General features: G+C 36.8%; 1 protein-coding gene across 1 annotated transcript in view; it reads left to right on the top strand.

Moving 5' to 3' along the window:
* The window catches only part of RGS9 (regulator of G protein signaling 9), a 956,925-nt gene that overhangs the window by 286,367 nt on the left and 655,360 nt on the right, over positions 1-15,198 (top strand). The window contains exon 3 of the mRNA XM_086930945.1: positions 11,770-11,820. Within this exon, the coding sequence (XP_086787071.1) occupies positions 11,770-11,820 (51 nt within the window). The remainder of the gene's footprint in view (positions 1-11,769; positions 11,821-15,198) is intronic.

Here is a 15,198-nt window from a genome sequence, read left to right as displayed (position 1 = left end):
CTCTACAGATATTCTGAATACATCATACATCTCTTCTACCTACAGCAAAGAAAACTACTTATTTAGAAGTTAGTATACTTTTAAACATTTCCCATTTCCCAACGGTTCCAAATATTATTTATAATAATTTACATTTATTTTTTCTATCTTCTCTACAGATCTGACCTTTACTACCTTGATGTACTCCACCAAATACTACAACTCAACTATTTAAACAAGTAAGTATATGTAATGTTTACATCAAATGTACTACTAAGCAAAATAGAAAACTGCTTTTTCCTAGGAAAAACGTTTGTTATGTGTAAACATTAACTTAGCATTTCTATATTTTCACACCAACAGTAAATAAAGAAATACATACAAGAAAATCCTTCAAAATACAGTTCTGCATTTGTGATTACTACTTTTAATAACTGTAAGTATACATACATCATTAATTATGTTAGCACCACTAAGTGAGATATATGTTTTTTGATTTTGTTTCTTTCTACTCTTTCCTAGAACAAGTAAAACAAAATGACAGAAGGTGCAGAATTTGTTATGTCCCAGAAAAACAAATTACTGTTATGTTATATGGGTTATGTATATAATCAGGAAAGACAAAGTGGTAGAAAAGTTTTTTGGAAATGCACCAAATATTACTCAAACAAATGTTATGGGAGGGCTACTACAGAGGAAACTAATGTGTTATTTACCAGGGAACACATCATCCCCCCAATGTCACAGAAATTGAAATAAGAGATGCCTTAAAAAGTATAAAAACTGCTAGCACACAAAGTGATAAACCAACAACACAAATCCTTAAAGAAGAACTGTTAAAAGTCCCAGCCCATGCTTCAGGTCAACTCCCCTCTATAGACTCCCTGAAACGCACAATTGCACGCACTAAAAGACTCACTAGCACAACCCAACCCAACCCTACTACTTTTGAGGAAATTATTATTTCACCAGAAATGTCCATCACACACAATAAAGACACATTTATCCTTTTTGACAATGAAAGCAGTACAAACAGAATCATAATGTTTGCAACTGCAAGTAATTTAAGAAAAATCCAACAGTGTCCCCAATGGATGATGGATGGAACATTTAAACCATGCCCAAAACCTTTTTATCAACTATATTCCATCCACGGTTTATACCATAACTATAACATCCCTTTCATTTACTGTTTGCTACCCAACAAACAGCAAAACACTTACACAGAAATATTAAATGTTCTCAAAACTGAAATCAATAATTATTTTCCACAAAAAATAATGATTGATTTCGAATTAGCTATGATTAATAGCATTTTGAGAACATTTCCCCACACAGCAATCCAGGGTTGCTACTATCATTTCAATCAGAGCATATGGAGACATCTCCAGAAATCAACTTTAAGTATTCTATACTCTACAGATAGCACCTTTGCCTATCAAATTAAAAAATTGATAGCACTGGCCTACGTTCCTGTTACCGATGTAGCGGAACACTACAATTTATTAATTGACAGCACATATTACAAGAGGAATGAAGATAAACTAACCCCATTACTGGACTATTTCGAAGATACTTGGGTGGGAAGGTTGCACAGATCTGGACATCGACGCCAACCCAAATTCCAAATCCCTTGGTGGAATGTCTATCTTAGTACTTTAAACCAAGAGGCTAAAACAAACAACAGTGTAGAAGGGTGGCATAATGCTTTCCAAGCTACCACAAGCAGAGTCAAACCCACATTCCATAACCTACTAGAAGCTTTGAAAAAAGAACAAAGGTATCAAGAACTAAGAATGGAACAATCTCTGACCCAAATTGGTCCAAAACTAACTAAACAAACTAAACAAATGTTCCGACTACCGCAAAGTCAAGTCACACTATATCCTACAACTAGAGGATTAGAATACCTGTCAATAATAGCTAAAAGCCTACTATAAAAAAGTCTACAAAATATACTAATGTCTTCTTACAATAATGGTAAATATAAAAATCTGAAACATTTGTAAACAATTATAAATAATACATATTTGTTTAACAAACTTATCAAAATTTGGGACATTATTTCTGAACAAATATGCAATATTCATAATTACATCACACTTACACATTACATAAAGATCGACATTTCCCACCCAATAAAAAAGTACTTTAAATACTTACAATTTTTGTAGATGAAAAAGACGTAATGAAGCAAAATACAATCCATACAATCCATTCCAATGTAGGACAATTCCAATATGGGAAACCCTCAAAAACCCGAAAATTAAGTAAAAAAGAAATAAACGCTCCAGGAAATCCTGAAAACTTTTGTATTTAAAGTGATATACACACAACTTTTAAAAAACGGTCACGCATATCAATGTATCAATCCAATACGAAACCCTCCAAAAACCCGAAAAATGTTTAAAAAATGTAAAATCCGCTACTGGCAAACACGAAAAATAGGAGATACATGTCAAAATATAACCATAATAAGTCATACATTAGTTTCTCTGGAAAAAAACACGCTTCCTTCCATGTAGTTTTCATGCGAGGAACCGGAACCTGTAAAAAAACATACATAACGAAACCCACCACAAATAGCCCATAACATTTGTAAATACACTCACAATTAACATTAACCATGTAAGAAGACATTCCCTAACACTTAAAATAACACTAGAACTAAAACATACACGACGCATCTATAACGACGACATTTCACCTAAACGTTACATAAACAAATCATACATACACACAAAAACACTACACAGTTCGAATATACCCTCAAACATTACCACTCAGTTATAAATTGTATATAAAATTAACCTTACCTCTCTCCACGCGAACCAACTCCCAACCGCGAGCTTCTCCAGTCCTGAATGAAGCGCAATAACCTTACGCGATAAAAAAGTAGTCCCCTTAAACCATTTTAGAAAAGGTATGATAGAAAATACAATGTTATAGTTTAAAAATATAATACATACAAATTGTTATTTTAACAAATTAATACACTAGACTCATTATAATTTAAACTGTTTAAAAAACTATAAATATATTTAATATTAATTAATATATAGTAATTATTATATATTAATAATATTAAAAAAAATGTAACACTTGAAATAATATATGTAAATAATTTGTTATTGTGTACATTTATAGGAATAAGTTTGTGTTTGTTTTTAACTAAACATTATAATTGTTTATGGTAATAATTAATAATAATAAATAATATAACTTATTTATTGTTATTAATAAAAAAATTATAACCATTTAATATATAAACAATGCCCTGAAATAATTTATTTTTATTTCTATGAATGTATGTTTTTTCTGAAAAGAAGAAATAAATGATTATGTTTAGTAATTAATAATAATAATAATAATAAATATATTTGTTATAATTTTTATTAATTATTACAAAATGTTTTATAATAATTTCTAAGTATTATAAAAGTATATAATTGCATACATAATCTTTTGCCAATACCAGATATTATTATTAAACATATTGTTTCCCTATCCTGTTATAAAGTGTACAACATAATATATTTATATGTTTCATTTAAAAACAACATTGTATGAAATATGTACCAAAAAATGTCTTAATTTGTATTTCCATATCTTGAGCAAATATAATATTTGTCATGTTACTTTATAAAAATGTAAATGTAAAATATATATATTTAATAATATTAATATATAATATTCTGATTATTAAATATAAATGGAAGAAGCTGAAAAAAACTGTTTTTTTTATTTAATTCAATATAAATACTTGTTACTCAAAGTTAATGATGAAAATAATTTTTATTTACAAAAAAAATGTAGTAAAATAATTTTGTGTGATAATTTAGAACATGTACATAAATAATAATGTGTTATTCTGCGAATACTACATTTCAAAATAATGTTATGTTATTTTTGATTGTGATTGTATTGTAGTACACATTAAAAAATAAAAAATGTTTAATAAAATTTTGTGAAAACATCCATTTTGCATTATTTTGTAATATAATAACACAGTAATGTACAATTATATGCAAATGTGCTGGACACTGACCAATTAATATGTACTATTGCTACTCCAGTCAAGCTAATATAATAGAAGGTGCTGGACACTAACCAATAATTATTTACTATTCCTACTCCAGTCAAGCTAATATCAGGGAAGGTGCTGGACACTGACCAATGATTAATTACTATTCCAACTCCAGTCTAGCTAATATCAGGGAAGGTGCTGGACACTAACCAATTAATAATTACTATTCCAAAACCAGTCTAGCTAATATCAGGGAAGGTGCTAATACATATACATTTAAAATAAAAAAAACGTAATAATTTAATGTAATTATTTATTTTTATTTTCATTTAATTGATTTAATTTAAATGTATTTTATATTTACCATGTACGCCTGTACCCCAAAAACCCAAAACTGACCCTGAACCCAAAAAATACCCCTTTACCCAAGAACTGAAAACTGACCCTGAACCCTAAAAATACCCCTTTACCCAAAAACCCAAAACTGACCCTGAACGCTAAAAATACCCCTTTACCCAAGAACTGAAAACTGACCCTGAACCCAAAAAATACCCCTTTACCCAAGAACTGAAAACTGACCCTGAACCCTAAAAATACCCCTTTACCCAAAAACTGAAAACTGACCCTGAACCCTAAAAAGACCCCTTTACCCAAAAACTGAAAACTGACCCTGAACCCTAAAAATACCCCTTTACCCAAGAACTGAAAACTGACCCTGAACCCTAAAAAGACCCCTTTACCCAAAAACTGAAAACTGACCCTGAACCCTAAAAAGACCCCTTTACCCAAAAACTGAAAACTGACCCTGAACCCTAAAAAGACCCCTTTACCCAAGAACTGAAAACTGACCCTGAACCCTAAAAATACCCCTTTACCCAAAAACTGAAAACTGACCCTGAACCCTAAAAAGACCCCTTTACCCAAAAACTGAAAACTGACCCTGAACCCTAAAAAGACCCCTTTACCCAAAAACTGAAAACTGACCCTGAACCCTAAAAAGACCCCTTTACCCAAAAACTGAAAACTGACCCTGAACCCTAAAAAGACCCCTTTACCCAAGAAATGAAAACTGACCCTGAACCCTAAAAATACCCCTTTACCCAAGAACTGAAAACTGACCCTGAACCCTAAAAATACCCCTTTACCCAAGAACTGAAAACTGACCCTGAACCCTAAAAATACCCCTTTACACAAAATTAATTATTATTATTTAATTACCAATTAATTATTAATTACCAATAACAATAAAGTAAATATATTAGCACAATAGCTGTAATTAATTGAATTTAATAATTAATATTATTTTTTCCAAATTAATTATTTTAAAATAACACAAAAATATATTTAGTAAAACAATTGCTCTAATTAATGTAATTAACTAATTAAAATTAATTAATTACCAATTAATTACTAATAAAAATATGTACATAATTATATTAATTAATTAACTAATTAATATTAATTACTTACCAATTAATTATTAATTACAAAATTTAACAAACATATATTAATTAATTAATTATTATTAAATTACTTCCCACCCTATTCCCCTATAAACCCACAACCCGCTCCTAAACATTAAGTACAATTTATATTACTATTAATAAAAAAAAAATGTTTAACCTTTTTTCTACATATTCTCGATATTTTTTACTTTGACTATTTATCGATATTTTGTCTTGTCGATTTTTTGGAGTCGATATTTTTGTAATCGATATTTTTTTTCATTTTTTTTTCTCGATATTTTGACCAACGATATTTTTTGTTATCGATATTTTATTAATGTCGATATTTTTAACTCGATATTTTTTCCATTCGATATTGTGGAGTCGATATTATGTCTAGTTACCTCCACTTTCCAACAGCAGAGTTCCTCAAAACTCTGCAAAGTGAGGTGGAGCGTAGTTTTTTCTCTCACACGGATCACCAACGGGCAGTCACAGCATGTCACAACTCCTCACATTGAGAAATCTGCTGCTCGCGTTGAGGAAGCTACTGCTCGAGTAGAATGTCTACTCGAGTGGCAGAAAGCAGCAGCACCCTCCAGCATGCCGCAGAGTGCAGTTCACACTGATTTTGCAGTACAGGACAAACTCCTGGTGCTTAAAATCAGTGCAAGCAGCGCAAATTAATAGACTCTGCCGCTGGTGGAACTCTGGGCAGAAAAGCAGAGTTTGCAGTGATTTGAAGAGTTCTGAAAAGTAGAAGTCTGTTAACTCCGCCCAGGCCTAGTGTTTTTCCACACCCACTTCCTGCATGGCAAACTGTTCATACTACACACTTGATACTGACTTACCCTTATCCAAGCTGTTGCCCTCCAGTGCATCAACCAACTACTGCAGTGGCGTTCAGGACTGGACTGGGAACAAAAAGCAACGATGGCCCAGTTTGTCTGACAGTCCCCACACTGTGCGTAGTGAGTTATTGCAGCAAGCAGGCCCTCTAACTGCGAGCCAGTTCTATATATTTGTAAAGAATTGATTCAACAAATAGAAGTTGTAATATAGAGGGTTCTCTCTAGTTCCAGGCACACACTTAGGGGGTAGCTTAACAATGCTGTGATATGCCTCAGTCAAGCAAGGATATCAGGCCCTAAAGTTCAGCAGTAATCAGGGTTCAGTGGGCCCTTTGGGCACCAATGCCACTGCACCTGATGCACCTTTGATAGCTACCCCTCTGACTAAGAGTTCAGAGTGAGGGGAGCTACCGCTATCACAGGGCAGCACCAATTTAGGGACTATAAGACACACTGCAAAAACAAATATTTCTTAAAGTTCGTGCAAGCAGATATTGACTGGCTCGCACTATTTAAAATCCTATGTTTTTGCAATTGCTTCAAAGCACTTTCGGCAGCCAGTCGACCCCAGCACCCAAACTAGCTCCCACATCCACCAAAACAAGCCCCCACCCTTCCAGCCTCCATGGGGTATGACCGATGGCTGATAGCGCCAGTATGGGCCTGGTGATGTTAAAGGGGTTCGCTCCCCCGGCAAAAAAACATGAAGAAAATACAAAGAGCAAAAAAAAAATCACTGCCATTCTCTTTTATTGAAAGGCTCCAGTCACATCACACCCACATTAATAATCCCTGGCTGCCAATTAAAGAAAGGCTGGAATTTGAAATCCTATTTTAGGTATGCCTTGAGTGGTACAACCCTGAATCACCTGTCACACCATCCCGCTGCCTCACCACTGTCTCACAATTGTACAACTGAGATGCAAAAGTAATGGCGCCAAGACTCTGCACCATCAAGGTACCTTCATCTGATTAACTCTTTCACTGCCTCTTTGCCATGAATCTAACATCAAGTACGTCTGTAAAGAACTGAAGATCTACCTCGTCTACCAAGCATTTGTTATTTTCTGACTTTTAACTTTCCTGTAGTCCCTCCTTCCCTTTCACCTTTTGTGCTTGGTGCTCTGTAGCATACGTTGTCATATACACATAATAAAAACTGAGCAAAATGAAAAGCATAAAGTAATAAATAAAATATAATTCAAACCGTTTTTTCCGATGCTGGAACACCAAACCTGATTTTACCAGCCCGAAATTCTGTCTTGTAAAATTGCAGGAGACTTTGGCTGCAATGGCAGCCAAGCCTCTTTGCTCTCTTTGCCTGAGCGTGTCTTTTGTCGGCAAAGGGGAGTATATATTTATCCACCATACCAGGGCACTGTTTCGCCTCCACTCCCCCAAACACCCTAGCATCTGCTCCCAGCAAACGTTTAACACATGTGCAGAGCAAAACTGTGTGGAATTCCACTGAGTAAAACTGGGTCTACAAAGTTATTCCCCATTCCGAGTGGATTGACTCATAAGTGCATGGTACTGGTGGGGTGTTACTGCATGGTAATGTTAATTTCGTGCCCAGAGTTGACTCTCCGCCACTAGTGTGCTACTCTTATTAAGTACCTAACTGCTTTGAGGTGGGTATCAGATTATGGATGTTGACGTTAATGGCACAAAGTCTTGTGTGATTTTGAAAATAAAGAATTTGTATGTATTATCTTCCTTTGCACCGGGTATACCTTTCGAATATATCATTCATTCATTGCTCATAGGTGTAAGTGGCTTTTTTCCTTTTTCCATCACAAGCTAGATCATGCCATGTCATGTGTCGTCCACCCTATGTTCTCCAGTCACCCCATGTTTCCCAATGCCTTCACTGCTGGCCCGTTCTGCATTTTCTTCAAGCTTGCTGTTCTGTGGACTCACCATGGCTTCTGCCCTCATACGTATGTTCTCCACCACTCTTCTGGTCGCACTACCTTGCAAACATTATCCGAAAAGTGCACATGTATCACCGTGGGTTAGTTTTGAAATATGTAAGTGGCAAAATACTCATTTACCTAACAGGATCAACGAAGCTATAAGAAGAACTATTAGAAAGAATCTTCTAAATATCGTAGACCCGACCATGGACACACACAATATCTCAAAACATTAGCTTCTTTTTTTGCCTCCATTTTAACTTCCATCTTGACCTATTCTGAAAATCTGAAAGTGCAGTTCCACAAAGAAGTAGAGGGGAGTTCTCTGATAAACGTATGTACACAAGTGGCAACGTGGGCAGTGTTGAGTCCATGAGTATAGCTTCTTGTTTAAAGTAGAGCATCTCTCAATCTCAGTGGAGTCAGACAAGGGATCTATGTCAAAGCTTTTCAAGAGCAATTCTCAATTCTCTTTTCCTCAAGGTCACGGATATATCATAAGCTGGCAAAATCGCCCATTGAGTGCTTTTTGCTGGCATCAAGTCTGACTGTTTAAGTCACAGGCTCAAATTCCAGCCTCTACCCACCTAAGGTGGGTAACTGAGGACCTTAACTTTGGGTAACATCAGCACCTATTGCTACAGCTCTTGGAAATGGCAAAATCTGTTGTGTGAAGTTGTATATAAATATAATGTGTGATTCTAAGCAGGTTCGGGCAACTGGGTACAGTTTGGCGAGAAAACAAATTAAAAAGATAGTTTTATGCCAACGAATGTTACCTTTAAATCCCTTTAATTTGCCTGGAAGATCTGCAGTGGGCACTTCTGGTACCCTTCATGGAATGTGGGTTCAAAGTTCCGCTTTTGGCAAGAACCAGAGTCAACCCATGTCTATATATCTGCAGCTCTAGTTCAATTCTGCTGTCTGATCATGCCTGCGTGTCCCTATTAGTCAAGTGTTCTCACATTGTTTGAAGCTTTGATTCAGGTCCCCATTCTTTCTCCTGTTTTCAATGTGCTCCCTTTCCCCCTATCTGCTAACCCTTTGCTGTGGTGAAGTATCAGCACATAAAAGTCGACTGTGGACCAGGGGAATTGGCCTTGTAGCTTACAATGAACCCGGACGACTATGTAGTGTTGGTGAATGCATGTTGTACCCAAGGCGCTATCACTGGGATGTGCTGTTACCCGACAGATACCCTATATCAAAGTATGTTGAACAACTTAGTTTCCATTGTGAGAGCTGGAGTGCTGTATTATGCATTTCTATGCCCATCCTTGGTTCTTTGGTCGCTTAGTCAAATTTTATAGGAGGCCAGAAAGGACTTTATATTGAGCATTTTCGGAATATCCAAAAACCTTGATCGGACTTCCCTCTCGACAGCTGTATGAATTTCGCGCCTTTGAAAGGTGATTAGTTTAGGCCCCAGATATTGTAGTGCACTGTGAGTGTGCCTGAGAGTTTCTGAGGATGGTGCGAGGACACGTGTGGGTCTACGCCCAGGTGGTTCTTAACCTCTCTTCAAAGTCTGATAGAGTGAGATCGCCTCCTATCATCAATCATATGTGGATGTTGGACCCAGGCCGACAGCCCTTGGATGGGAGCAAACGCCCTTCAGCCGATGGTTCTGCAGTGCTGTCCTGTCGTGCACTTTAGGGGTCTTCTTGAGGGTGGATGCAATAGGGATTGTTGTTAGGATAAAGAATGATTTGGGTTCACAGCTTTTAACGCGCTCCAAGAAGCAGCATCTTAGACAGCCACACCCACATTAACATGAAAAGATGGAGTCCTGTGGCCCAGTGATCAAGAAATATGAAACTGCCGCCTCTGGAGGGTAAGGAGAAACACGAGCCACCCATCATGTGTGCCCTTTCAGTAACACTAGTGCTGGACTAATGGTCTCACAGAAGGCTCAGATACAGTCAGGGGTTTATAATAGTCAATGCATATGCAAATAATCTCCACTGAAATGCAATATTTGCAAAGTATACTTTGACATTAGTGGTGTTCGGTTATTAAGATATTCACACAAAAATCCGTACGGAACTCATTTATGTAGTGAGTAGGAATCCTGAAAAGGCGGCATGGGTCTGGCCAGCCTGTCTCACCAAGGAGAAGGACCCCCCACTGGATGATTTTGCAAATGGCAACAACTGAGCGGGTGTGATGTGCGAGCCCAGTCACTGCTTCCTCTGAGGAATTATTTAGTTTCCTTCCTTCCCTCCATCCTCCTTTCATTTGTTTCCAATTTTCATTCCTTACTTCTCTAATATGTCTTCCTGTCATTTTTACATTATTCATTCTTTTCTCTCACAACCTTTCTTTTTAATTTCTTCCTTTCGTCATCCATCCATACAGGCATCCGTCTTCCCTTACCCCTCTTCACCTATCCATTTACCCATCTTCCCCTTTCTTAATTCCTAAATGCATTATCCTATTCTTCGTTCATCCTTCTCTGCATTCATCCACTCTTCTTCACTCAATTCTCTCCATCCATCATCTATCAATCCTTCTTCCTGTCCATCTCTCAACCATCTATCAACCTTTCCACTCAAGCATCTCTCAGTCCACCCATTCTTTCATTACTACTTCCCTTCCTTCCCTTCTTGCTGTGTTGTTCCACTAGCTCCCCCACCTCACAGGTCTATCCTACTGTCCACTTATATTTGTATGTATGATCTCTAGTCTTAGAAAAGTGGTTGTAAAACAAAAAGTCAACTGTTTTATGATGATTTGAATTGCTCTGCTCAAGCTGCTAAAGTGTGGGGGTGGGGGTGGGGTCCAAGGCACCCCTGCTGTCTAACATATTTCCCAAACACCTGGTTGTTGGAGGGCCAATGAGCCAACCCTAAACATAAGTTGCTACATTTCCCAGACTAGCCTAACAAGCTGGTTCACAACATAGCAGTTTTATCTTACTATATCTTGAACATATAGGTTTGAGTCCTAAACTTTGCATAGGGTATAAGGGAGTGTTAGTCTACAGACATTGCTAGCTGACAAATGCTGGGTCGGTCGCCTATTGAAGCAGTCTCAAACCATTGTATTCATACATGCTACCAATGAATGAAAGGTGCAATTTATTTAAATTAGAAAGCAATGCATATTGGAAAACATGTTTTGAGAATCACTATGTATTTTGCAATTCTTAATCTTTCTCCATTTTTAATATGGCTTTGCTGTTTTAGTTCACTTTAACTATCAGTCAGAGATCATTAAGTGAGCTCTAGAATACTTTTGAGAGTGCTTTCTTATATTTACTGCCGAAAGTATGTACCGATAAGGGGAAAAATCGGCTTTAGGTGATTTTCCTAATTTTTGTACTGGCTGGAGCATTAATACAGGTCATCCTGGTTAAAACAAAAAGGCAGCAGATAACCTTGCCTAAACAGGCTGCTGTTTAAATGCACATTGGCTGTTAGCTACTTTGTTGCACGTGGTTCATAATTTCGTATCCCTTGTTTGATGCACACATTTCATATTTTCTGATCCCAGGCGGTAAAACGCTTTCATTTTTCTCTTCTGATACAAAACCTTGCTCTTTCTTTCAGGTCATGACATATTCGAGTGGATTATTCAACGTCTACAAATTACAGATGAAGGTAAATTCTAGACACATTTTTAAAATTAATTTTATTAACTTTGAAAACTTTAAAAGTATATAAATGAAAAAATATGAAGTGTCATTGTGTCATTTACACCATCATAGGTGTAAATACACTACTTAACACTTAGAAGAAGAAGCAGGGTGTCATCAGTTAGAGGCAGAGATGCTTGAGGACACTATTACAGATTTGGGCCCTGACATAAGGGATCACTGATGCAGTACTGAGGTTAACAGTATAGTTTGACACAATTATTGTGTCAAAAATATAGTTCTCAAAATATTGTGTCCCTATAATTATAATGGCAAGGACAAACATATCAGAAATAAAATATCATTAACAATAATAGCATTCAAAAACATACAAAAATATTGTTTAAAAAAATAAATATATTGTTTAAAGTAGTACATCTTAACATTTTTAGTACATATCATTAAGATAACATAACATACATATAAATTCCACTAATACTTAACAATATATACATATATGCTTATATAAACACACACATATGCATATATGTGTATGTGTGTTTGTTTATATGTATACATATTTCAACACAATTATTAAAAATATATAATTTATTAAATATGTTCTAACTATTTTATATGTACTACTATGAAAAGCATCTATCTATCTATCCTTCTATCTATCTATCTATCTATCTATCTATCTATCTATCTATCTATCTATCTATCTATCTATCTATCTATCTAACAAAATATATATTTAAATAACACGTAAAAAATATAAAACAAGCATTGGAAATGCAATAGGTCTCGCATTTGTTAAAGTTGGAGCTATTGGCATTGTAAATGGCAATGTTTTGTACTTATGCAATAGGTCTTGTATTTGTTGGAGCTATTGACACTGTAAATTGCAATTTTTTTATTTTTGTGTTATGAAGTGTATGTATGGTGTTTGCTGTGGAATTATGTTGATTGGCTTATTAGTTATGGAATTGTGTGGAGTAGAATTGTGTGGTGTGGAGTGGATTTGTGTATCATAATTATGTGGCACGGTGTGTTGCGTAATTATGTGGATAGTAAATATTTAGTATTGAGTATATTGGAATTATGTGGAGTGAGATTGTGTGTTTTGAGAGTATAGTGATGTGTAATTCAAGTTTGTGTTGTGGAGTGGCATTTAGTGGAGTTGAATGATGTGGTGTGCTTTTGAGGGCTGCCTTCCATGGTGCACTAATGCCTATAAATAATATTGATAAAATTACATAGTACATGATGTAAACGGCCAAACATTAATGCACTTCTTAAGGATATGCCCTCACCATGTTAATAAGACAAAGAACTCTGTTGTGTGTCTTTTTTGTGGAACTTTGTACAGCATGCTCATTTCTTAGTGAGTCACGTTGCGCAGCAGGAAAGGAAGTTCACTATAGCAGCTCAGCACTTAAAAAACAGGGCGATTTAACGTAATGCCACACTCCGCACCAATGCATTGCACTTTGAGAATTAACATGTGCCACTAGTGCACTGCAGTTACAAGTGGTACAGGTGCCGTTTTGCACTGCACTCTGATATGTCACAAGTACCACCAGTGCACTGCAGTCAGATGTTATAGGCACAACCGTGCAGAGATATTCTGCTTTTATAAATGTCACATGCGCCAACAACCTGCCATAATGTGAAAAATCGCAAATCCTAAAACAATGCCCTGCTATCGCAAATGCCATAAGGAGACATGACAGGATGGCTGACTGATTAGACACTCTCTGCTGAAATCTGCTTAATGTGTTTGGGAATCTTTGGGTAGTATGTAGGCCCCTTTTGTTACATGGTATGTACAGAAGTCCCAGACAGCAGTTACTTGGAACACATGGAAGCCGTGGGTACCCAGCAGGTCCCCTGCGTCAAATGTAAAGCATACAATGCCTTGGGCAAGAAGTAGGTCCGCTGTGTTATCTACAATGAATGGAGACCATATGCTGTTTGTAGCTTCTCAATGCCACAAGAAGTGCATGGGGTGCTCTTTCATTTTAAGGAGTGAAAGAGAGGCCCCTGACTGCATTCATTTTTTTCATTACCTTGGAATGCATCGGACGAGATGAAGTATGAGACCCTGGTGGTACACGGGTTACAAGAGCTCCGAAAGTACTTGGCAGTAGCGGTCGGTGGTGGGAGTGTTGCCGGACGGTGACGTGGGGGGGAAGGGTCAGAGTGGGGGGTAGTAAACTACAAAACACGGCCAAATACAGGCAAGTAAACATAGAAATAAATAAAACAAATTTTGTTGTGCACGCTGCATTGCCAAATGCGATGCAGTGCACGCAATGAAAATCGTTTTGTTTATATTTATGTTTGCTTACCTGTATTTGGCCGTATTCTGTAGTTTATTACCCACCACCCTGCCCCTCCAACGCGCCACATCACTGCCTGGCAGCACTCCCATCACCGACCGCTACTGGTACTTGGGTGTCTTGTGATACACGGAATGCAAGTAAAGCCCCTAAATAGCTCGCAGGCCCTTTGAGCCTCCACAGCAACGTAAGCAAAAACTTGCAAACACTATGGGCCTGATTCTGATGCGGTTTGGAAGGCCTCCTAATGGCATTTGCTCCTTCCAAATTGGATCGGGAACGTGTCTTCCCGACCCAGGGCCCAATTATGATGCGGTTAGGAACATATGCTCTCATTGAAGTCAATGGGAGTCCAACCAAATTGTATCTGGAAGCATCCGGATGAATCGTACTCGGTCGGTCGGACTCTCCCGATCCGTGTGGGTCAGACACCATTTCCAAACCGATTTGGTCGGGAAGCTTTCCAACCCGCATCAGAATCAGGCCCTAAATGAGTTCATCCAGTTCATCAATAGTAATCAATTTGATTCTGAAGTTCTTCCACGATATCCAAATTAACACAGAGGCAGCGTGATTTCCCACTTTCACTACTACAGTAATGCCCATTCAGACTTTATTCTGCAGCCTGTCAGAATTCACCTTATATCGTGAGTATACACCCAATACATTTTGGGCAAAAAAGGCCTTCCTTCGGGGTCTGTAATATAAGGGAGACCCATCAATAGCCACAAATAGTTACACAAAACATGTTCATAAATAATTAATGGGATTAAATTCAACATGCTGGCCATACATTGAATACATAGAAACCACCACCAACATGCTACGGAGAAGAACTCAGCTGAATTCATGCTCTGTTTTGAAACACAAATTATTAGAAAAATACAAAATGATATCCAAAGTTAAATATGTGTCCTATTACTTTCTAAATAAAATGTACCCGTGCTTTACTAACTTGTGAAAAAATCAGATTTCCACCAAACAATTAACTCAGGTGGTTGGGATTTGTTATCTCTCCACTGTGACTGGCAACATGACCTTTTCAGGTAACACCAACG

This window comes from Lissotriton vulgaris, chromosome 7 (genome assembly GCF_964263255.1).
Source record: "Lissotriton vulgaris chromosome 7, aLisVul1.2, whole genome shotgun sequence".
In the NCBI taxonomy this organism is placed as follows: domain Eukaryota; kingdom Metazoa; phylum Chordata; class Amphibia; order Caudata; family Salamandridae; genus Lissotriton; species Lissotriton vulgaris.
Note: the sequence above shows the minus strand (reverse complement) of the source record. Positions and strands in the feature narration are given on the sequence as shown.